Source organism: Capra hircus, chromosome 2, assembly GCF_001704415.2.
Source record: "Capra hircus breed San Clemente chromosome 2, ASM170441v1, whole genome shotgun sequence".
NCBI classification, from domain to species: Eukaryota; Metazoa; Chordata; class Mammalia; order Artiodactyla; family Bovidae; genus Capra; species Capra hircus.
The window spans coordinates 105,139,511-105,164,823 of NC_030809.1; the positions used below are offsets into that span (position 1 = coordinate 105,139,511).

The window sequence follows — 25,313 nt, forward strand, 5'->3', positions numbered from 1 at the left end:
GTGTGTACATCTAAAATGTATGTGGTACAATGCCTTTAATTTGCACATTTTTATGTTGACATGTTTTCAGAGGCGTTTCAAATCCTTGGGTTTATTTGAAATTTCTATTCACTCTTTGGAAAGTATAATAATGGGTGTGAGCACAGCTTTCAAGACAACAGAGACTGAAAAAAGGAGATAGCAAAAATAGTACTCAGAGAAAATAAGCCAAAAATAACACTGGAAGATACAGCAGAGTGCAGGGAATACCCACAGCTGTGGCAGCCCCTTCTCTAGGGAAAACAAGCTTTCATGCACTAAGGACCAAAAGCCCAACTTGCTTTGCCTCAGGCATGCCAAAATATAAATTCTGGGTATCTTTTTTTTTTTTGTCTTGTTCTTAGAAGGTAAATCTGAATTCTTTTTCTTTTCAGTAGCAAAAGGTAAAATTTTGAAGCATTTAGGTGTAAGGACACAATCTTGCATGCAAGGACTGAACTTGAAGTGAATTGGGAAGTCAGAATGGAAGACACAGAGAATTTGAAAATGTTCTAATAGAAGCATGGCATTTCAAGTTAAATGTGTGTGGCTTATCCATGTTTTCAGTAAGTCAACAACTACACTTGGTTCTAGCTATGAAGCTTCTGTTTTAAAATAAATTGCTTCCCTGTGTTCAGACAACATAGATAAAATCTTGGCGGGAGGATTCACTTTCCATTGTTTACCTTTAAGTACTTTTTCATGTTGTACTATGAACATGTACTCTGTATTTAAGAATAAAATAATATAATAAATGTAAACTAACACCTAAAATTTATGTTAGTAGAGGACAGGGTACTCATAATTTATGGCTAGTTGGCCTTAATGATTTTAAAGATATATTTGTTTTGCACATTATGCCCTGTCCACCTGAGTTTGTTTGTGTAAACAAACTCTCTTTCCTTTTAGAGAGCTTGTTTACACAACCAGAAACTGTAAAATGCTTCTGGTTTATTTTTGTTTGTGATTGCGTTAATGTTTTCTGCATGCTTTTGCTGGGGTATGTAACTATCAATGCTAATAGGCTATTTCTTTTACTTTGTAACGTCTGTTGTCTATTTTATCTATTTATCTATCAGTCTACCTGCCTATCATCCTCCCATCTCTCTCTCTTCCCATCTCCCTAACTGTCTCACTATCTCCAAATACGAAATGAACTACATATAATGTATGTATATACCAGTTCTGTTTTTAGTATTTTAACTCTTGACTTTCAGCTAACTCCTATTGCTGTTGCTCCTCTTGTTTCACTCAACAGAGGCTTCTCAGCTGCTTCTTGAACATTCTGGGCATATTACCACATCAGGGCCTTCCACTTGCTCTTCAGTGAGCCTAAAATGCACTTCGATAGATAGCCTGTTCTCTTGCCTCCTCAAAATCTTTGCTGCAAGGTCTCCTTTACAGTCAAGGCTTCCCAAACCATCCTATTTAATTTTTTTAAAACACCAGCTAGTGCTCTTAATTTTCTTTTCTTGCCTTTCCCCTCCAATTGTACTTATCACTTTCTGACATAGTCTATGACTTACTTATCTTGTTTATTGTCTGTCTCCTCCTTCTGTATAAAAATCCATGAGGTCAGTGAATTACATTGTTTTGTTCATTGAGTTGATTTTTTTTCTAGAGCTATTTCTTTCCTCTTGTGAAACATAGTAGGTGAGCAATAAATATTTGTTGGTTGGCTGACCCAGGTTAAAATAATTAGAAGAGTTAATAATTCATAGCACATGAAATTCTAATGGAACCAAATAGGGTTCAAAGCCATAACTGTACTTATCACAGATTTCATAACTATTTACTCTTCATTATGCAACTGATAATACTTATAGACAGAGTTGATTCTATTTACCCTATTTGACTTGAAAATATGCTGAAGAATTGGGTACTTGGCATTAAATCAGAGCAAAAATAGACTGTCTTTTATTTAATTCTCTTCGAGAGAATTTGGGTCATAATTTCATCCTAATGTATCATGGAATGACACCATATCAGCATAATAGAAGATCACAACAGTACAGTTATCACATCAAAAGACAGAAACAAAACCCAGAGACAATTCTTTGCAAAATCCATACATATCTTGCAGTAATGTATTTAATACATTAGATATTAGTAATATCTAATACTCAGATACTTAAGGCAGAAAATCATATGCAAAAAAGGTCGGTTCATTTGAGGTTTCAAAATGGAAAATGTAGACAAGAGATTACAAAACTGCCTCACTGAAGGAAAAAGTTTGATAGATAGGTTTCACTCCTCCTACCTCCCAACAAAGCAGATTGAGAAAATGGCCTCAAAATACTATAGTGCTTAAAACTGATTACTGTAAAGTAAAAGTTATTAATGATTTAATAAAAGTCTCTTTTAAAGACAATTTATGATATACATTTAAATAATCATATTAAATGTTAGTTCCCTGTCCCTCATTTACACCAGATACTACAAAAATATATGAAGATACAGAAATGACAAAACAAACTGGGATCCTTAGTAGAAAGCTGTACCTGATGAGGGGAGTAGAATTTCTTGTCGCTAGTTAGTCGATTTCCATCCATGGAGAAAAGGAAACTTCTTCTTTTGACACTGTCCTCAGATTCAGACTTGGGAAACCTGTTTCCCTCTCCTTTGTTGTTTCCTTCAAGATTCTCCCTCTGTCTTCTTTTTTTTCTTCGGTTCCTCCACTCCTTGGCACTTTTGGAGCTTAATTTTGATGCTTCTGATGAACTTTCCAAGAGCTCTCCTAACCCACCTATTCCACTGAAATCTCTTGAAGCAGCTGATGCTGCTGCAACTGCCTGTGTAAATAAAACCAGGCACTATTTAGAACATGCAACTTTGGAAAACAGTTGACTGTGGTACATATGTTGTCATTTAATACAATGAACTATGTTTGAAAATGTATGTTTTTCTGGTCATTTTTATGTTTTACTACAAGAGAGTTTACTTAATAATGATACATTTTTGCATAGTATAAAGTGATATGTTAGCATATGAATTAGAAAAGTCTGGTTTGGCACATCTTCTGAAGTCTTTTTTAAAAAACTCTGTTGAGATTAGCTTCATTTCAGGGAACAACTGTTCTCTTAAAAATATCTTCTACACTTTAAAAGCAAATGTTCTCTTAGTGGTGGTGTCTGGTCTGATTACTATTCCAATTCCATCCATAGGTTTGTTCCTCCCACTTGTGATTGTGAACAACTGAGTGGTATTTTTTTCTTCTAAATCTAGGACAAAAGACTTTTCTTTTTTGGTGAACTCAAAGCATTTAAAGTATCTACTTTTTACCTCTAGGGGGAAGTAGTAGGAATGTATTGGCTAATTTCTCCTCTTCTTTCATTTGAATCACATTCAGTACTATTATTCGCATTTCTGGGTTCCTGCGTACTCATCTGCTCAGTCGTGTCCAGCTCTTTGCGACCCCATGGACTGTAGCTTGCCAGGCTTCTCTGTGCATGGGATTTTTCAGGCAAGAATACTGGAGTGGGTTGCCATTTCCTCCTCCAGGTGATCTTCCTGACCAAAAGGTTGAACCCGCGTCTCCTTCGTTGGCAGGCAGATTCTTTTCCACTGAGTTACCTGGCAAGCCCTCCCATTCCTGAGGTCATATTAATCCCAGAGTCTAACACGATTAATTTATTGCATAGCAATTTTAGCTTAAAATTTTAAATGTTTATTTATTATTATTATTACAAATAATAATGAAAGATTAACATATCAGTCAATAAATATCTGTAATAATCATTCAAAGGATTATGACTACTTCAAATATTTTCTTTCCGTATTTCAACATTGAGTATACTTAAGCATTTTAGTATATGTACTGCTGAAGCAAGCACTTCTTAAGCATTTTAAATTTCTGTACCTACTAAAGAAACACAGCAGCTTTGAGGTGAAACATGGCCTGCCAAATCTTTTGTATTTTTATTTACATGAAAGGTATTTTAAAATGGGAAATGATCTAAACACTAACTGGAGAGGATATGAAATTCAAAGCTGAGTTCTCATTAAGTATGTTCCTGTTTATAAACATAATCATCAAAATGGAAATAATTAAAATATTAGATTACTGGTTCAACTCTTTACATATGTCATTACTGAATACAAACAACTCTAATACAGCTGCTCTTTGTTCTATCTTCTCCTCTTCGCCACTAGACATATTCTTGTCTATTCCTATAGATAGGAATTCTGTCATGTATTTGTGTATGTGTGTTTATGTCTGTCTGTCTGTCTGTGTGCACATTGCATATTATGTCACTTGACATAAAATAGATTCAGTAAATGTTTGGTGAATAAGGGTAAAAAAAAGGCATTATAAAGTCAGTTGTCTCAGATACTGAATGGGGGTATGGGAAGAATAAGACAGACTTGACTTTTCAAGATCTCATAAAAACTAGGTTTTAGAATAGTCTACATAACAGAAATATATTTTAGAAAAGAACATAAAACTCATATTGAATGCTTTGACAACATTTTCTCCTTTGTTTTCTCCTTCTTGAGAAGCACACCCTTCTAAGGAGTTCTATTTCTGAACCTCATCTCAACTAAAAATTTTTAAAAAGATATAAAACTAAAGGTACTATGATACACATTCCATGGGATCAACATCACCCCACAGATGGGAACCATAGTACTAAATATATGCGTTGGGCCAAGAAACATGTAAAATGTTTATATTGATTGCTATATTCATTATAGAAACCCAGATCTAAAACTTGATAAAAGACAATCCTAACATTTAAATGAAACATTAATTCAGAATTTATATATTTATAAAATGCATATAATCAGATATCCAGATTTTTTTTTAATTGAAATTTTCTCTTTTTTTGGCTGAGCCATGTGGTATGCAGCATCTTAGTTTTTAGTTCCCTGACCAGGGATCAGTCAAACTCGTGCCCTCTGCAGTGGAATCTTTGCGTCTTAAACGTTCAACCTCCATGGAAGTCCCAATTAAATTCTTGATCATGGATATCACTTTTAATGTCAGTAATGAAAGATGATAAATATTAAGAGCCCTTTATAAATATGAATAAATTTAATATAAAAGTATAAAATAAAGTGGATAAATGAAGGACTAATTTGAGCAAGTTAAATATAGTTGCATAGTGCATGATACATAGGAGATACATAATTTACAGCACTCCTTGAGAGAATGAAAGTATACATATTTCTTTTTATCCAAATAAAGTCCTTAATTTTCCTTTCCACTTTGTATAGAGAAAAACAGACAATGCATAGTGCCAAATCATTTATTCACTTGTTTGTTGTCAGGAAAAAAGGAAGTGGAAGTGGTGGTAATAGTCTCTTGACATAATTCTGAAACTCAGGTCCATTTAAATCACTTCCAGAATTTGTTTTGCATAAGACATGATTTCCCTTCCTAGACCGGGTAAACAGTTGGAATAACTCAAAACCAAAACAGATTTTTTGTAAGGCAACAACGGTAACCTCCCGACACAACACATTTTCTGTGTCACTCGTCAGCTCGAATCTGTCACTTATTCCACTTCCAGGGATTTGCCAGTTCCCTCAGAGGCAGATGTTTCCTGTCACCTCCCATGTCTGTGTACCTGTTTATACGCAGCTCTGTGACATGCCAGCGTCCTGCTTACTTAGGCTAATAGTGTTACTTTCACAGTGGGTTTGCTGAATTCTTATTGTAACAGATAACAAATATGTGCTTAATATTTCCACAGGGAATAACGATTTTGTTTTTCTTACCTCTGTGTGAAACAAAAGAGGCTCTATAACTTACTGTATCTGTGTGTGTTTAAAAAATAAAATAAAAATATATCTATGACTGCACTTCAGTGTACACATAAGATCCAGTTTTAAAATCTCATTTTAAAACCTCAAGACATTAACTATACTTATTATAATTCTACCCCAAATTATATTGGGCCTCTTAAATGTCACTATTTCTAATTTTGTCCCAAAGTTTACTGCTAAATTTTTCCTATCATACCAGTATATACTGCTGCAGAATACGCTACGCTGAGCACTTAGACATTTAAAGATCACAAATTAAATGCCAAACACAATTATGATGACATAGGACAAAACATTTCTTTATCAGTTTGTCTTTGTCTTTTAAAGTTGTACTTGGTTTGTGAGCTGAATATGACTTTTTTTTCATGTCTAAACAGTGACTAGCACTTAGAGGTCTTTGAATATATATTAAATAAAAATGTAAATGATGCTAGACTTCATGAAGTCATTAGCTAGATAGCAGCTTTTGAAGAGTCACAGGTGATTAACCAGACTCACATTACACTGTGCAGCCCCAGTGATCTCACGGGTGTACCAAGTCTCCCTGTCTTTCTGTCCCCACATCCCACCTCTCCATCAGCATGGGCTATTTACTGGTCACTGTTATCTGCATTGTCAAGAAGGAAGTAAAATTAGCTTAGCATCCGTGCCATCCCCATCAAAATTAAAACACTGGGATAAGTTACCCTGAAATCAGTTTAAACTTTTGTGTATATGAACTTAAAGCTGAATCAAATCATGATTTGATCTCTGGACTCCAATAACTAACTTTCAAGTGAAAAGAACTGACATTTTGGCTGACCTAATTAGGATACAGATAATTAGATTCTTTAAACTTCTACTAGACATAGTGTATTTATTGCTAAATTTTAAAGATTATACTCTTTTAACTGATGTAATATTGTACCCTAAAATGACTGCATTTCAGAACACATTCTTACTCGCGTCCTGTAGGTCGGTTTAGTATTGTCATGCACATTGCTTTGCCTGTTTTTGTAAATGATGATAGAATAACCCAATGCTTTAAAATACAACTAGTATGCACTATCTGTGTATATGTGTGCACACATATATATTACTTCCTATAACTTATTTTCAGCTTTGAAATGAAAAAATTCTTTGCCCTGTAAATAGCTACCATTTCATCATCTTACAAATGTGTTTTATTTGTAACAATCTGGAATAAACTCTTGAATACTTGAAATATAGGAGAAATTCATGGCAAGCATGAGGTATACTTTATACGTTACACTCAAGTTATCACCAAATTAGTTTTTTATAGATCAATAAACTGTAATGATGATACTACTCTGTACCCAGTGTTAACAGGAAAATAGAGGCATCATGTTCAGCAACTATTAAGTATATGGTTGGTCTGAGTAACCAGATAAGCAATTCATTGCCAAATCTGTGTCACCAAAAAAAACAAAAAAAATCTTCAGTAAAAAGTACCTGTTGCTGTATGTTGTGCATCTTCAGAGTAACTCAGAATTATTAAAAATTTAAATTTTCAACACATAATTCCAAGGATATACTGACATTCAAATAATGCCTCTAATGTTTGGAAACATCCATTTAAAAAAGTCACTATGCACAAAAATTATTTGGATTTCTGCTCCTGGTTGAGATATAGTAACAGATCTGATTCACTCTTCCTCCTAAAACAACCGCTGAGCAGCCTAGATACATGTAACAATGGTATTGAAGAAATTATGAATGGGGGCATTGAGTTGAGTTTTCAGAAGGGTTTTCATGTATCAGTAGGGGATAATTAACCTTAGACTAAGTTCTAAGTTATATCTAACAAATCTTCAAAGATTTGAAGATGGAAAAGGATCAAACTGTTTACAAGTAATTTAACTATGTTCTCAAACTAAGATCAAGAATTTTTATAGGAATACAAAAATATCCAGCACCCCAAAAGATTAAGTTTCAAAGGTCCGGAATTTAATCAAAGTTTGCCATAAATCAGGAATATATAATCAATAATGAACAGAAATGATTAAAATAGATCAAGATCTGACACAGATGTTAGAATTAGCAGACAAGGACTTCAGGACTCATAAACATTTATTATAACTGTATTGTGTATGTTCAGTATGTTACCTATGTGGGAGAAGTAAAAGAAATTCCGGTCAAGCTTTTCAAGACGAAAGCTATAATGTTTGAAATGAAAATACCCTGGGTGGGACAAAGACAAATCTGATGATGCAAAAGAAATGATGATAAACTTGAAGATGTAACGGTAGAAGCTATGTGAACTGAAATTAAAAAGCTAATTCTAAAACTCATATGCAGCTACACATTAAAAATATATTTGACCAAGAATAGTCAATACAGTCTTGAGAGATAAAAATAAAGGTGGGGAGTTACCACTATCTGATTTCAAAACTCACTCAATAGCTACAGTGATTAAGAGAGTGTGGATTTGGTGTAAAGAGAAATAAATCAATTGAATAAAATACAATCCAGAAATAGACTTACTCACATATGGACAATTGATTTTGACAAAGTTTCAAAGGCTGTTTAGTGGAGGAAAAATATTTTGTTCAACAAATGATGCTGGAATAGTTAGGTATCCAAGGGGCTTCCCTGGTGGTTCAAGTGGTAAAGAATCTGCCTGCAATGCAGGAGATCTGGGTTCAATCCCTGGTTTGGGAAGAACCCCTTGAGTTTGGACTAACTACCCACTCCAATACTGTTGCCTGAAGAATTACATTGACAGAGGAGCATGGTGGGCTATAGTTCATGGGGTCACAAAGAGTCGGATATGAGTGAGCAAATAACACAATCAATTTTTAAAAAGCCTCAACTCTTAAATCACACCACCTTACAGAAAAATTAGCTTAAAATGGGGTCTTTGACCTAAATATAAAACATAAAACTTGCAGAAGAAAAATTAGGTGAAAATATTTGTGATGGAGACTTGGCAAAAATATCTTAGATGCGACACCAAAAGCAAGATCAAAGAAACAGAAAAAAATCTTCATAAACTGTACTTCATCAAATTTAAAACTTCTGCCTAAAAATGTACAGTTAGGAGGATGAAAGACAAATTACAGATTGACAGAAAATATACGCAAGGAGTAGTTATCATGAAGGGCTTATTTTTTAATACATAAAAATTACTCAGTCTCAATACTAAGAAAACAACCTAGCTAAAAATATGGGGAAGATAGTTGAACATCCACTTTACAATAGAATCCATACAGATAGAAAATAAGAACAAGAAAAGATGCTCAGCTTCACTAATTGTTAAGAAAATGCAAAATGAGACAGAAATGAAATACTGCTTAGCAGATTGGTCAACAGGCTTCCCAAGTAGCTCAGATAGTAAAGAATCTGCCTGCAGTGCGGGAGACCTGATTTGATCCCTGGGTCAGAAAGATCCCTTGAAGAAGGGAATGGCAGCCCCCTCCAGTATTCTTGTCTGGAGAATCCATGGACAGACGGGCCTAGCAGTCTGTGGGCCGCAAAGAGTCTGACATGACTGAGCAACCAACACACACAGAGAATGGTCAATAAGACTGACCATACCAAAGCCGGTGAAGAGGCAAAGGATATAATTCTCACTGACATGAATTGGATTTTGATTTGTCTTTCCATTACTTTCATCTTTAAATTTATGTTTTTTCTTGTAATCAAATATTGTTCTTCTCTCTTTTTTCCTCAAGACATGAATGCCCCATTCTCTATGCCCCTAGCCCAAACAGCCTTTAATACTAATGAAAATTTAAAGTTGGCTCTAATAGCAGATGCCTTCCAAATATCCTGATACCCTGTTGTGCTATAGAAATCCTGAAGAATGATTAAGCGTAGGTAGGCATGAAGTTTTGAGTTCAAAATTTGAGATCACATTTGAGATCAGTCTCAATACAGAATAAAACTTCAAGTGTAATTAGGGGTGAAATAAGAATATTTGGAAATACCAGTTATGTATCTTTTTTTGTATTAAACTGAAAATAAAGTTCTTCCCTGAGATTTCATAAGATAATTGCATAGTTAACCTCATCCTGAATATGTTTTCTACCCTGAGCTAATTTCCTCATGAAAGTGAAAGTCTCAGTCCTGACCAACTCGTTGTGACCCCATCTACAGTCCATGGAATTCTCCAGGCCAGAATACTGGAGTGAATAGCCTTTCCTTTCTTCAAGGGATCTTCCTGACACAGGAATCGAACCCAGGTCTCCCACATTGCATGTGGATTCTTTACCAGCTGAACACAAGGGAAGCCCAAGAATACTGGAGTGGGTATCTATCCCTTCTCTAGCAGATCTTCCCGATCCAGGGATAGAACTTGGGTCTCCTGCATTGCAGGCAGATTCTTTACCAACTGAGCTATAAGGGAAGCCCTCAGTTCCCTCATATATAATATCTAAAAAGTTACTTTGACTCTAGCTTAGGAAACAATTTCAAGTTTCAATAGCTTTCTCTTTTCTAATGACAATGCCAGTGTGCCATATGAAAAGCCAGTACCAATTTTACCTCTGTGGTACAATATGCCTACTTTAAATAACAATAACAATGATGATGATAATAATAAAGCAGCTTTGCTTATTGTCACTTAGTACCTGAGCTTCTTCCTGTTGCTTTTTAATCTGTTCCAGCATCTGCTGAAATTCAGCCTCTTTCTGCTCCGCCTCTTCCAGCGTTGCCTGATTCTGTTCCTCATAGGCCATGGCCACCACAGCCAGGATCAAATTCACCAGATAAAACGAGCCCAAGAAAATCACCAGCACAAAAAATATCATGTATGTTTTCCCAGCAGCACGTAATGTCTAGGGGGAAGAAAAAGATCAATCTCAACAGTATTTTATAAAATGTCCCCAAAGAAAGATCTGCTTACTAACATTAGATAGTTGGAAGACGAATGCTTATTAGCATACAATGCATTTGACCAAGATTATTTATTTCAAAATGCACACACACACAAGTGAAATTATTTGAGACATGATTGTAGTGTCATTCGATGTAAGCATACACATTTTAAATTTGTACATGTTGGATATACACTTGAGGACTACTAAAATGCTTTTTCTTAGAGTGTATAATGCAGGGAAATATTACAAGTAAGAACACTATTTTAATTCCTTTCAGTGGAGTTACTACTCAGTCCACACTATCTTTCCGCATCATCTAGAGATAACATCTTTCTTCCCTCCTAATGCTGATTAACCTTAAGTTGAATTTGAAAATTTTATATAATTGAATTTTAAAATCTTTTCACATGTTCTTGTTACATCCACAACTATATTATAAGCTCAAGTCATGAACATTCTCTGCATCCTCCATAGCCCCTAGCAGAATGCTTCTCAACAAAGAATGTCAAAATACGTGTACTGACTGAATGAACAGTTGGGATCCTAGGCACACTCGCTTTATGATGGACCCTTCTCAGTATTTTAGAGTATTATAGACAAATGCGTATACTTGTGATTTCATATATGCTCATAAATTTAAATTCTATGCATGCTATTTTGAACCTTACTGCTGTGCGCTGAATGCGAGTGTCCTACCAAATCATGTGTTAAAATCCTAATGCACAATATGATGGTATTAGGAGGTATGGCCTCTGAGAGGTGCTTAGGTCATGAGAGTGGGACCCTTATGAATGGGATTAGTGCCTAAGAGAAACAGCCTCCAGAGAGATCCCTAGTCCCTTCCTCCAGGTGATGACACAGCAAAAAGCTATCAGCTTATGAGCCAGGAAGAAGGCTCTTGCCAGAATGCTGGTGTATTGATCTTGGACTCCCCAGTCTCTATAACTGTGAGAAATGTACTTCCGTTATGGCATTTTGTTATTGCAACCCAAAGGGATAAAGACATTTACCAGCTGATAAAGGTTCTCCCAGTAGTCTTGAGTCATGAGTCGAAATAGAGACAAGAAAGCCCAGCTAAAAGTGTCGAAGCTTGTGTAGCCATAGTTGGGGTTTCGGCCAGCCTTCACACAAATGTATCCTTCTGGACATTGGCTGCAAGAGAGAGGAATGGAGCTGGGCTCAGCAGAGCAGTTATAGCTATTTGAATCCATATTGATTTATAGGAATTGTTAAAACCCAGAGTTGCTGTCTGTGATGAATTTTCTTGCTTTCATATCCGGAACACTTTAGGTAACTGCTCAACAGTGAAACTGTTATCAGATGAAATTTATCAGGAAAACCAATAGAAAACTTAGGTGCACAGGAGTCCTATTTATAGACGTTTAGCATGGCAGAGTGGCAGAAATCACACATTTTTGCACAGACACCTCTCTTTTCAAAGTGGCAGCAATCAATGATTAAAAATGAAAACCCAGAAAACAGCCAAAAGGTAGGGAACTGCTTAATGAGTTACTTAGTTAGCAACTTCTGTAAAAATTTCTAAAATAAAATTTTTATTATAGAATAATTTTAGATGTGCAGAAAAATTACAGAGTACAGAAACTTCCCATATGTCCTATGCTTGGTTTCTTGTATTACTAACATCTTACGCTGGTATGTTTTAATCAATATTGATACATTTTATTAACCAAAGTCCATCATTCATTCTTATTTTCTCAGTTTTTCCTTAATATCCTTTTTACATTCCAAGATCCCACCCAGGAGGCCACATTACATTTAGTCAGCGTGTCTCTCTAAGGCTCCTCTTTGCTGTGACAGCTTATCAGATTTGCCCTTGTTTTTGATTAGCCTGACATTTTTTGAGGAATACTGGTTAGGTATTTTGAAGAATTTCCTTCAATTGGGATTTGTCTGTGTTTTTCTCATGATTAAATATTGAGGTTATGGATTTTTTGGGAGGAAGACCACAGATGTAAAGTATCATTATCTTACATCATATCAAGGGTACATGCTATCAATATGACTTATCACTGTTGATAATAACTTTCATCACCTGACTTGAGATAGTGTTTGTCTGGTTCCTCCACTGTAAATGTACTCTTTTTTTCCCTTGTTTTTCCATCCTGCTGTCTTTAGAATAGTCATTATGTGTCGCCTACACACAAGGAGCAGGGAATTATGATCTACTTTCTTAAGAGTCGAGTATGTGCAGAAATTTATTTGGAATTCTACATGAGATTTATCTATTATCTTATTTATTTATCTATCATTCAATCTGTTTTATGAGTATATACTCATGGATATTCATCTTACACTTTGAATTATAATGCAATTATATGTATAATATCATTGTATAGTTTTGCTTATGTTGTTCCACTTTTGGCCATTGGGAGATTTTCAGGTGACTCCTATATCTCTTTGCCATAATCCATGGTGGTATGTATTTTTTTTTGTTTGTTTTTCCACACTTTCTTAGATTCTGGCACACGACATGGTCCAGGCTCATCTTTCATATTTCCTGCCCCAGTCCTAGAATCAACCATTTCTCCAAGGAGCCTTTGCTCTTTTACTGAACAGCGGCATTAGAAACCATGACAAATGCGTGTCTGTGTTTGTGTAGACACATTTGTCTCCTCGCCCTGCCAACTGAGGGCCCAGAAGCAATGACACTGCCTTGATGATAAACATGGCACCCAGACCTTGGTTTCTAACACTACACATATAGCTACCTGCCTAGGGTAAACTAAACACGAGGTCATAGTCATTTTTCCAACTTTATTTCACTATTGCTGGATCATTCCAGACTCCTCCCTTTCCTTATCTGTAACCCCTCACTCCAAAAGTGAGGAACCTGAGTTCTGTCATCTACTATCTGTATACTTAATTCTTCAGTGCCAGTGTACATGCACAATTGTTTCTGGATTGTTAATCCATACTGTGATGGGAAACAGCTTTATCAAGAAGAGTATAGTTCCTTTTGCCTTTAGTCTTATAGGCTCCATTCATTTCCAAAGTTACTTAGATTAATACCTATTCCCTTCCTTCGGTTTATTATTTAAATGTATTTAGATACTTGTCACATTCTGTGTTTCAACCTGAGATCTCTCATCCTCACATGATTAGAAAAAATTTGCATATAGTATTAAGTCTTTGTGCTGTAAAGTTTTGTAAATTTGACAAATAATATTTACCATTTTGGAGTCATACAGAATAATTTCTCCACCCTAAAAAAGCCCCTATACATCACCCAGTCAAGCCCCTACCTGGAACCCCTGGAAAACATTGATCTTTTTATCATCTCTATTATATATCTTTTCCAGAATATCATGCAATTGGAATTATATAGATTGTAGCTTTTTCAGATTGCCTTTTTTTTTTTACTTCTTAAGATGCATTTAAGGTTCATCAATATTTTTATGGCTTGATAGCTTATTTATTTTTATTACTCAATAATATTTTATTGTATGAATATACCATGGTTTATTTATCTTTTCAGCTCTTTAGGGACAACTCGATTGCTTCTGGTTTCTTGTGATTGTGAATATAGATGGTATAAATAGATATTTACATCAGACTTTTGTGTGGATATAAATTTTCAAATTAGTTAGCTAAATAGTTAGTGGAGTAATTACTGAGTTATATGGTAAGACTGTGTTTATTTTGTAAAAAACTGCCAACTTGTCTTTTAAGTGACTACTATTTTGCATTCTGGCCAGCAGTGAATGCATAAGAATTCCTGTTGTTTTGCATCTTCACCAGCAGTTGGTATTGTCAGGATTTTGTTGTTGTTGTTAATTTTAGTCATTCTAATAGATATATGATAGTAACTCATTATTGTTTTACCGTTCAACACCCTAATGACAAATGATGTTGAGCATCTTTATATACCCATATTAGCCATCTGTGTATGTTCTTTTGTAGGTATCTGTTCAGTTTGCCCATTTTAAAATTGGGTTATTTTACTTTTTTAATTTTAAGGGTGCTTTGTGTATTGGGGGTACAAATCATTTATCAGATATGTATTTGGCAAATATTTTTCCCACTCCATGGCTTGTCTTTTCACTCCCTTTACAGTGTCTTTGCAGAGCAGATGCTTTTAAATCCAACTTATAAATTATTTCTTTATGCTATGGGGGTTATATTTTAAAGCTCATCAAAAAATCTGAAGTCATATAGCTTTTATTCTGTTTTCTTAAAGAATTTTTATAGTTTTGTGTGTTTTGCATTTAGGTTTATGATTGGTTTTAAGTTACTTTCTGTGTATAGTATAAAGCTGTATCTAAGTTCATTTCATTGCACATGAATCTCTAATTCTTTTAGCATTCTTTCTTGAAAGCACTTTCCTGTCTCCATTGAATTGAATTTGCTTTGTCAAAAATTAGTTGACTGTGTTTTGTAGTCTGTTTTTTTGAATCTCTGTTCCCTTTCCTTGATCTATATCTAGTATTTCCCAATACCATATTGTCTTGATTACTATAGCCTTATAGGGAGTCTTAAAATGGAGTAGATTTCTTTAGAATTTTATTTGATGTTTAACAATAGAGTGACTATCAATTTTACCATGTAAATTACCTGACCCATAACAGATACTCAATAAAGGGAAGTGATTACCGTGGTTTAATAGAGATAAAGTATACATTAACCAACTCTTTCCAAAGTTTTATCTAAGCTTTTACATTAACTATAATAATAAAAACAATAGCCAACGTGCAATGAATGTCTATGACAGACCAGGTGCCAGTCCAAGTGCTTCAGTAACTGATCACCATAACAGCCTGGAGGGAGAGATGATACTACTCTTCAGTTTAGAAAAAGACTTAAATACAGGGAGCTTCACTCTTCTCCAAGGTCAAGAGTTTGTAAATGGTGGAGTTAGTATTTTAACCCAGTATATATGAACAGTTGGAGCAGGGAATGCCTACCCGCTCCAGTATTCTTGCCTGGAAAATCCATGAACAGAGGAGCCTGGCAAGTTACAGTCCATTGGTCACAAAGAGTTGGACACGACTGAAGTGACTTAGCACACACGTATATGAACTGTAGAACTTATGCTCCTGTTCTCCACCCTCTCCTTATCAAAGTTTGGAAAAACTATAAGGAAAAACAAATTCCCCAAAATTCTATCTCTGTTACTGGTATATGGTTTTTTTTTTTTAAACTTTTTATCTTTACTTTATTTTACTTTATAATACTGTATAAAGCTGTGGTACATATACACAATGGAGTATTACCCAGCCATTAAAAAGAATACATTTGAATCAGTTCTGATGAGATGGATGAAACTGGAGCCAATTATACAGAGTGAAGTAAGCCAGAAAGAAAGACACCAATACAGTATACTAACACATATATATGGAATTTAGAAAGATGGCAATGATGACCTTGTATGCAAGACAGCAAAAAAGACACAGATGTGTATAGCGGACTTTTGGTATATGGTTTTAATAATCCTCTTAGATCTTTATGACCACACCAGTTTCCCATCTTCTGCTATTGCTACTGCTAAGTCACTTCAGTTGTGTCTGACTCTGTGTGGCCCCATAAACGGCAGCCCACCAGGCTGCTCCGTCCCTGGGATTCTCCAGGCAAGAACACTGGAGTGGGTTGCCAGTTCCTTCTCCAATCTTCTGGGATGACTCAAAATATGTTCTCTGTAAGTTCTGCTATCTAAGAGTCACTATTGCTATCCCTTGGCTTTAAAAAATTTCACTCTTGATCCTGAGTTATGGGCTTCAGTAAAGAATCCACCTGCAACGCAGGAAACCCCGGTTTGATCCTTGAATTGGGAAGATCCCCTGGAGGAGGGCATGGCCACTCACTGCAGTATTTGTGCCTGGAGAATTCCCCATGGACAGAGGAGCCTGGTGGGCTAGAGTCCATGGGGTCACAAAGAGTCAGACCCAACCAAGCGACTATGCACAGCACAGCACCCTGACATAATTAATTTGCAGTACTTTTGGCAAAATATGTTAAGTATGGGAGACTAGCAGTATGACTAAGACATTACAGCGTCTCTTATTGTGTAATGTGACAGAAAAGAAGTGTAAAATATGCAGATGCAGACCAGAACATGCCTTTGACATACATCTGCCACTTGGATTCCTTGTATACAGGGTTTCATCCAATTTCAAGAGTATCTGAGTTTCTCAAAGCAGTTTTCCAACTGGGTTTGCACCCTGATGACCATGTTACAGCCTGGATCTTTTCCAATCAGGTCAAAACTTGTCCCATCAACACATCCTGGTAGTGGTTTATGGTTTAATAGTTAAGTCATGTCCGACTCTTTGTGACCCCATGGACTACAGCCTGCCAGGCTCCTCTGTCCATGGGATTCTCCAGGCAAGAATACTGAGTGGGTTGCCATTTCCTTCTCCAGGGGATCTTCCCAACCCAGGAATCGAACCCGGGTCTCCTACATTGCAGGCAGATTCTTTACCAACTGAGCTATGAGGGAACACATCCTAACATCAGTCAAAATGTGCCCATCTTGTTTTTCCTTCCCTGTAATTCTTAAATGACTCTGATGGATTTTCAGATAAGACAGACACTGGACCTTCATTCTTGAAAGAAAAATTCATGTACATCTTATCTGTGAAATTCTGGATAAAAGGTCTTCACTCAAAGGGATGATTTTAATGACTATGAGCTTAGAATAAATACCAATCCCAAAAGATGGAGAAAGTACTTCCTAGGCAAGTAGCACCACTCTTTATTAAACACATGCAAGACTACCCTTGTATATTTTCTTCCTATTTACTTTTGCTTTTTCCCAAAGTGTTCTACATCGTAAAAAAAATTTTCCTTACCCTGCATCTGATCCATTTCCACACAGTAAAGGGTCATTTTGTCCATCCAGAACATAAAAGTGACCTGTTAATATAAAGAATAAACTATTTCATATCAATCCTGTTGACATTAGGGATAAATAAAATTTGTTTATCTCAGTTATTTCCAAAGTGGACACCAAAAAAGTAATTTACAAAGATGGCTTCAAGCCCACAGCCTCAACTATTTATAGTTGAAAACTCATTCAGCAACACTAAGATTAACAATGGAGCAATATTTCTTACTGTCATCTTCAATGTAATCCTTCCAGTTAAATGTGCTCATTGTTACATTAACAAATGTCCCATTTGAATTCATTGTGCCATTAAAGAAAGAGGTGGTGTTGGTTTCAAAAGCAGAATCGCTTGGGGGCCATTGTAAGCATTTATTCCGCAGGTTGCCCATGAACAGCTGCAGACCAATTAGAGCAAACACGCTCAGACAGAACACAGTCAAGATCATGACGTCAGAAAGCTTCTTCACAGACTGGATCAGGGCCCCCACGATGGTCTTTAAACCTGTGGAGAGAGAATGAGGTCAGCTGAGGAAGAATGTCCCAAGCCACCAAGTCTTCTTAATAGTCATATACATTCTCTCTCCCCACAAACAGTTGCCTGTCTGTTTAGACCCCAAAGCTTTATGGACAGCCAGATGGTTTGGGAAATGGATGAAGAGCAGATTTTATTTATGAGCAGTGTGCTTTTGGGAGGTTTAAAATGAAAGGGTAAATATCTAGGCAGGAAGTTTTGTTTTTTAACGTGTAGTTTTATGTGCTGCCGTGAACATGTAAAGAAGAACTTGCAGTTATTTTTCACTTCACATTTTGTGTTTCAGGAGGCTGTTTCTCTCCAACCATTTTGTTAATACTAGCTTTCCAAGTTGCAGTGGTTTAGAGGAGAAAAGAATTTTAAGATAATAAAAATCCCATGCCATGTATTACATGCCATTCAGTAATAATCTTTTCTCCTTTATAAGAGGAGATCCACTTTCAAAATATATCTGCAGTAAATGATAAAATCTAAGTCAGTTAGTAAAGCCATGATAGCAAAGCTTTTATAGGATGTAAAAAAGAAAACATTACATCATAAATGCACAAAAAAGTGGGTGAGAAAGAGAGCAAAACTAGTATTTTGTATAGACGCCTCATGCAATTCTCTGTTAAACTCAAAGGCTGACTTTATAAATAAACATTTAATTTCATTTGGCATTCTTGAAGATAAAAAAACAAACATAATAAGCAACAAGGCTAATGTCATGTGTAATTTCAACCTCAGTATTATTACGGTGTATTTAAAGTCAGTCTCGGTGTTTAACCTAGCTCTCACCTGGAATGACTGAAATTGTTTTCAAAGCTCGGAGAACTCTGAAGGTTCTCAACGCTGAGACATTGCCCAGGTCCACAAACTCTGTCACATATCTGTAATAGGGAGTTCACACACAAACACAATAACAGAAAAGTTGGAGATATAAGGGGTCTACCATGTTACACCAGTTTCTCCTTACCTGGAATTACAGAAATAGTTTTCAGAGCTCTCAAGACTCTGAAAGTTCGAAGAGCTGAAACATTGCCTAGGTTTACAAATTCTGTTACATACCTGTAGAATTAAATCAGAGTTACTGATAGTTTTGGCAAAGTTTATACTAAATAAAGAATGAAAAGTGGGTTGGTTTGGCCTATAGAGCCCCTTGAATTTTATGGAAATGCTAGCCTTCAGGGTGCCATGTGCTAAAAGCTGCCTTTAAGGAATAAAATTTTGTTGCTTTATTTCAATACAGTTTTTACTAATATGAACGTTTGTTTGCAAAACTAATTAAAGTACAGTTGGTGGTATTAAATTTATAGTCAATGAATAACTTCATTTTGATGAAGTAGAAGACTATGACATGAAAGTAATTCCATTTATTGCTCATTTATCAGATACATTTACCTTGCAATATATATTCTAATATGTATTCTCAAAATATATGAGGCATATAGTTAATTTGGCTAACAAGCAAACTCTACATTTAAAATATGTCGCAACAACCTGTTTCATGCTACAACTGTTTCATGCCATGGAGCTTAACATGTTTTTAAAAATACCCACGCCATGACTATGACACTGAAATCCAGCCAGTTCCATGGGTCACGAAGGAATGTAAAATCTTCTAAGCAAAATCCTCTTGCCAAGATTTTTATAAGTGACTCAAAGGTATAGATTCCAGTGAATGTGTACCTAGGAAAAGCATCCAAACAAAAATTAGCAATTTCATTTGAACTGTTAAAATATAGCAAATCTGATTCTTTTGTGGTTTTTCAGTTCACTAAGATGGAATTCCTTATTCCCACCTCCAAAAAATCTACTAGTTCAGTCTTATGAGTAAAGGGTTAAACTGAAGAGAGAATACCTTCTACTAAGAATTTGATCTTGTTTAAATATTTAGGTTTGATAGTAATAGTTTTGTGTTTTATGGATAATCATCAGGCTTGATCCTATAGGGTAACACTGTCCAACTGAAATTTAATACAAACTACATATCTAGTTTTCAAATTTCCAGTAATCAAATAAAAAGAAGAAATGAGTAAACTTAATTTGCATGTTATTATTTTATTTAAACCAATGTGTCTAAAATGTTACCTCTTCAACAATTAAAAGTAGCCACATTTCAAGTTTGAAATTTCAAGCTGTATGTGTCTCCCTTCTCCCTCACTAGACAGTATAGCTCTAGAGATAACATTTCTTGGATTTGTTTATTATAATAAAACATTTCATTCAGACGTCTTAATGATTAGAATAATTTAGGAGATATTTTATGTATCTAATATCAAAAATGAACTTCCCCTTTATATCCTTAAGATTCAGGCATAACGCTGTAAATCTGCTTCTCTCATATGCTCACCAAAAATTTTCAGTTCATTAGTGTTCTGTGTGTATGTGTCTACACAATTACCAAAATTCAAGGATAACAAAATTCCTGAATTTAACCTCACATCAGTTACTATCTCTATGCACTTGGGCCAAATCATTTCAGTTCAGTTCAGTTGCTTAGTAGTGTCTAACTCTTTGCGACCCCACAGACTGCAGCACGCCAGGCCTCCCTGTCCATCACCAACCCCCAGAGTTTACTCAAACTCATGTCCATTGAGTCGGTGATTCCATCCAGTCATCTCATCCTCTGTCATCCCCTTCTCCTCCTGCTTTCAATCTTTCCCAACACCAAGGTCTTTTCCAATGAGTCAGTTCTTCGCATCAGGTGGCCAAAGTATTGGAGCTTCAGCTTCAGCATCAGTCCTTCCACTGAATATTCAGAACTGATTTCCTTTAGGATGGACTGGTTGGATCTCCTTGCAGTCCAAGGAACTCTCATTTAAACATGCTCAAATTCAAATTTCAGTCCCTCAGCTAGTAAAATACTTTTCTATTTGCTGTTTGGTAGAGCATTACCAGCCCTCTCCTTTGAATGTTGACAATATAAGTTATTTCTGTTTCTTCCAAAAATAGTTGGGAGACAGTATTTGTTTTTCAACATTGTATTCTTTTTAAAAAGTATGATCTAAGTTTCTTCTTCAGATCACTTCACTCAACCCACAAAGATTAAATTTACTTTTATTAAAATTCACTATATTTTCCAGTCTACTAGTATTTTATACATGAAAAAAAGGGAAATTATTTTTTGCAGTTTTTTTTTCTGTAGAAATTTCTCTCTTATGAGGGAGCAAAGAAATCACAGGAAAATGTATGTCAGAATTTTTATGTCTAGTTTTCCTAGGAATGTTCTTTCTCCTTTTTAAACAATGCAATTGATTTCACGAAGAGTAAGAATAATTGCTCTCTTTACTTATTATGAAGTAGCTGATTTTATTAGGAAGAGAGATAATTTCCAGTGCCAAGCTTATGGTTACTTGTGTTTTGGTTTGAATCTTTGTATATTTACATATAATCACCATGATATTTCTGTTTGAGAGATTCCAAGCATAACAGAAGACCATAAGAGACAGCTCCCATGTATGTTCTGTTTATTATATTAGTAGATAATGCCCTGTGGTTTATGCTTAGGCAATGCTAAGTTATTTACAGAGTTGTTAGGAGCAAGATTCAAGTCCCTACTCCTATTTCTGTTTTGGGGAAAGTAAGAAAATTTGGGAAAGGAATACATGGTGAGTGTTAATAGCTATCCAAGGAAGAGGGTCTTAGAGCTTAACATTTAAGACAGCTTTGCACAGGACAGGTGTTCAGATATACCTGTTAGAAAGCTAGATTGAATGGGTCAGTGAGAATCAAGGGGGACCTTGATTTTTCCTGGCTCTGACCCCACTAGGTTCTTAATCATGTTGTTGATTCTGTCCATGTTACAAGGTGTTTTCCCCCTGTAATTTTGATATCTATAGAAATGATTTGCCTTACATAATATGACTCTCACTATATAATATGGTCCTTGGTATGCCAGCTCTCTGTATAGGGAAGATTTCTGCTATGAGTGACTTGTATTTTCTTGTCAAAACTGACTTCTCTTTTCATTGGACTCTGTTTTTTTAAGTTTTTTGTTGTTTGTTTCTTTTACTGGAATCACATTTTGCTTGTTTTCCTGCTGCCTTGCTGTCAGGTGACTGGAGATAATTGATTGGGAAACCTGTGCAAAGTTTTCCAACAGTGTAAAGTCAAAAGCTTTTGTAAAGCTGACTTTTCATAATGGATATAAGCATCTCTAAAAATAACTTAAAAGAAAACTGCATATTCAAATAATGATATTGGTGTCCCCTTTACTGCCTTTTAATAACATTATATAAATAAATTCATATATGTTTAAGTATGTCAATAATTTCTGCAGGGAAAAATACATACAGAATAGTTTTATAAAGGTATATCCACTTGTTAAGCCCCAAACTGTAAATGTTAACTGAGAATTCTGTTACATGGCTTGCCTCAACATAAGAACTGGATTCTCTACTAAAATAATTTCTAGGGAGCTTTTTCAATCTACTGTCAAAAAAGTCTTTAATTTGTTGTCACTGATGAATGATGGCTTAGAATGATTCTGTAAATTCTCATAGAAATCTATAAAAAACAGCAATGAAAATGTCAGTATTTGTTATAATAGCTTATCTCCTATTGGAAATTACTTTAAAAATATAATGGTAAAAACATACAATTTCTTTTTCACTAAAACAAATACCTGATCATTGTATTAGCCCATTACATAAATAGACTGTCTAAGCTAAACACCTTCTGTTTCACTAAAAAAAAAAAAAAAAGCAGGTTTCTTTCATGAATAATCTTATATGTGATTGACAAATTGGGGAATAATGCTGTTATAATGAAAAGATTTTTAGTTAAAGCACAGTTTTCCTCAGTGCATTAATGTTTTGAAATAATCAGGGGCACCTTTTCCTTCACACTTATATACAATATCCTAAGCAATAAAAGACCTTAATACTACTGCAGAAAAATCAACAGACGTTCCTTCTTTAGTACAAGCAGGGTGTAGTTTAACATGCCTAAAATACTGTGCTTAGACTTTTCCCTCTGTATTAAAATATTGAATCAAATGTTTTACTTTGATGATATCATTGCCAGGGTCTCCATTTCAAGGGAGGAAGGACAAGGCCCAGGTTTAAGACTGCAGAGAGGTTGCTGGCTAAGACTTTAGGTACAAATGTCCACAGAGATTTAACTGGGCCAGTGTCTTTTTATTGGGATTGTTATGTTTTTTTTTATTAGTATTTGAATTACAAAGTTTTAAAAGTTTTGAGAGATCTGTCCATAATCACATTTTCCCCTTAAGCCTTGTTATTATTTGAATATGGTTTTGCAAAGACATTTTGCTTCCTTTACAGATTTGTGATGTTTCTAGCACACGTGTGTCTAAATAATCTATGTATCTAAATATAACTAAACATCAAAATAACTTAAACACTTAAGTGTGTTTTTTTAAAATGTACCTAATCACTGCAGATGGTGATTGCAGCCATGAAATTAAAAGACGCTTACTCCTTGGAAGGAAAGTTTTGACCAACCTAGATAGCATATTCAAAAGTATATTCAAAGTTGACATTACTTTGCCAACAAAGGTCCGTCTAGTCAAGGCTATGGTTTTTCCAGTGATCATGTATGGATGTGAGAGTTGGACTGTGAAGAAAGCTGAGTGTCGAAGAATTGATGCTTTTGAACTGTGATGTTGGAGAAGACTCTTGAGAGTCCCTTGGACTGCAAGGAGATCCAACCAGTCCATTCTAAAGGAGATCGGTCCTGGGTGTTCATTGGAAGGAATGATGCTAAAGCTGAAACTCCAGTACTTTAGCCACCTCATGTGAAGAATTGTCTCATTGGAAAAGACTCTGATGCTGGGAGGGATTGTGGGCAGGAGGAGAAGGGGACAACAGAGGATAGGATGGCTGGATGGCATCACCGACTCGATGGACATGAGTTTGAGTGAACTCCAGGAGTTGGTGATGGACAGGGAAGCCTGGCGTGCTGCAATCCATGGGGTCACAAAGAGTCGGACACGACTGAGTGACTGAACTGAACTGAACTGATATAGTGTATAACTGAATTTCTTAGTGATATAGAGCTAAATACCTAAATCAATTTTATCAGAATATAACAATAGTAGTAATATACTGAAATAAAATAATTTTATTTATGCTTAAATGGTCATTGTATTTTATCTAAAATGCATAATTGTGATTCAATCTTAACTTTTATGATAAGTGATTATTTAGCTTACCAGCTAGTATATATAATTAATAACTTTTCTTAATCAAATGCTATCATTTGTTGGAAGAAATATCTATCTCATAGGAGAAATATGCCCCCCTCCAAAAAAAAATTCCCTTATTTTTTCCATATTATGCAAATAATAGTTTCTCAGAAGTGTTTAGTTTGACTTCAAAAAGTGGAAACCATAAGTCAGACCATAATTAAAAGGAGATTGCTAGAGAATTTGAGTGTGCATTTCTCATTCCAAGAAATCATTTTTACTTACTCTACATTCTTTGTCCAGTCTGGAGGATTACTCAAGGTCATAAATACACAGTTGGTCAAGATAGTGCACATGATAAGCATGCTGAATAAAGTAGATTATAGTTAAGGAATAAATGCTAGTACAATATTGTGCAATTTACAAATAATCCAATACGAAAAAACCAAGTTACCTGTAAAAGTAATTTTACTTATTTGTTTTAAAACAATGACAAAGAAAACAATGAAACTCTGAGGTCTGTCGTATATTCTTTGTATTCTTGCTTCGCTGTTTTTTTTTATTTTGCATCATTCCCTCACAAAACTGAACTCAATAGAAAGAGATCTCTGTTTGAAGCCAATGAGAATTTTCTAGTGTAAGTCTAAAAGTTATACTTCAGATACCCTTTAAAATGTCCACTGATGGACAAAAGGTTAATGAATGGAATATAATAAGCCTAAGAATGTATAGCTCTGTGTATTCAGGGATTACATTGATTGATTCTACTGCAATTAGGAACTCTAGTAGCCTGACAGTGATGGAACTTGTTCCTTTAGCATTTACCATGTAAGAATAAAGGGAGAGACGAATTTTGCTGATGAGCTAGTTTTATTTTCTAACTTTTTATTTTCAATTGCGAGTACAGGACCTTATCAGGATATTTAATTATCTTTCTGTATCTTGTCCATACCATACCTAAACACACACTGTTTTTAAACCTTTCTAAGAATTAGCTATAATGATTTCTCTTAGAATTTCAACCCAGCCTTCACTCTAAGAAAACTTATGATTAAATTTTTTGAAGTACATCTTTATGTTTTAAAATGTAAATATTTTCCAATATCAAACCATAGACTGGGAGAATTCAAAAGCACTTCAAAAGACTATCAGTCCTCTTTCCCTGTCTCTAGGTTAACTCTGTCCCTTTGGTCCCTCTTTTAG

General features: G+C 35.2%; 1 protein-coding gene across 1 annotated transcript in view; it reads right to left on the reverse strand.

Annotated features, from left to right (window-relative positions):
* Window positions 1-25,313, reverse strand: part of SCN3A (sodium voltage-gated channel alpha subunit 3) — a 117,126-nt gene that overhangs the window by 54,242 nt on the left and 37,571 nt on the right. The window contains exons 5-12 of the mRNA XM_005676033.3: window positions 24,396-24,485; window positions 19,520-19,648; window positions 18,758-18,849; window positions 17,678-17,950; window positions 17,414-17,477; window positions 11,618-11,759; window positions 10,359-10,565; window positions 2,520-2,810 (exon numbers count right to left, since the gene is read on the reverse strand). Coding sequence (XP_005676090.2) covers window positions 2,520-2,810; window positions 10,359-10,565; window positions 11,618-11,759; window positions 17,414-17,477; window positions 17,678-17,950; window positions 18,758-18,849; window positions 19,520-19,648; window positions 24,396-24,485 — 1,288 coding nt within the window. The remainder of the gene's footprint in view (window positions 1-2,519; window positions 2,811-10,358; window positions 10,566-11,617; window positions 11,760-17,413; window positions 17,478-17,677; window positions 17,951-18,757; window positions 18,850-19,519; window positions 19,649-24,395; window positions 24,486-25,313) is intronic.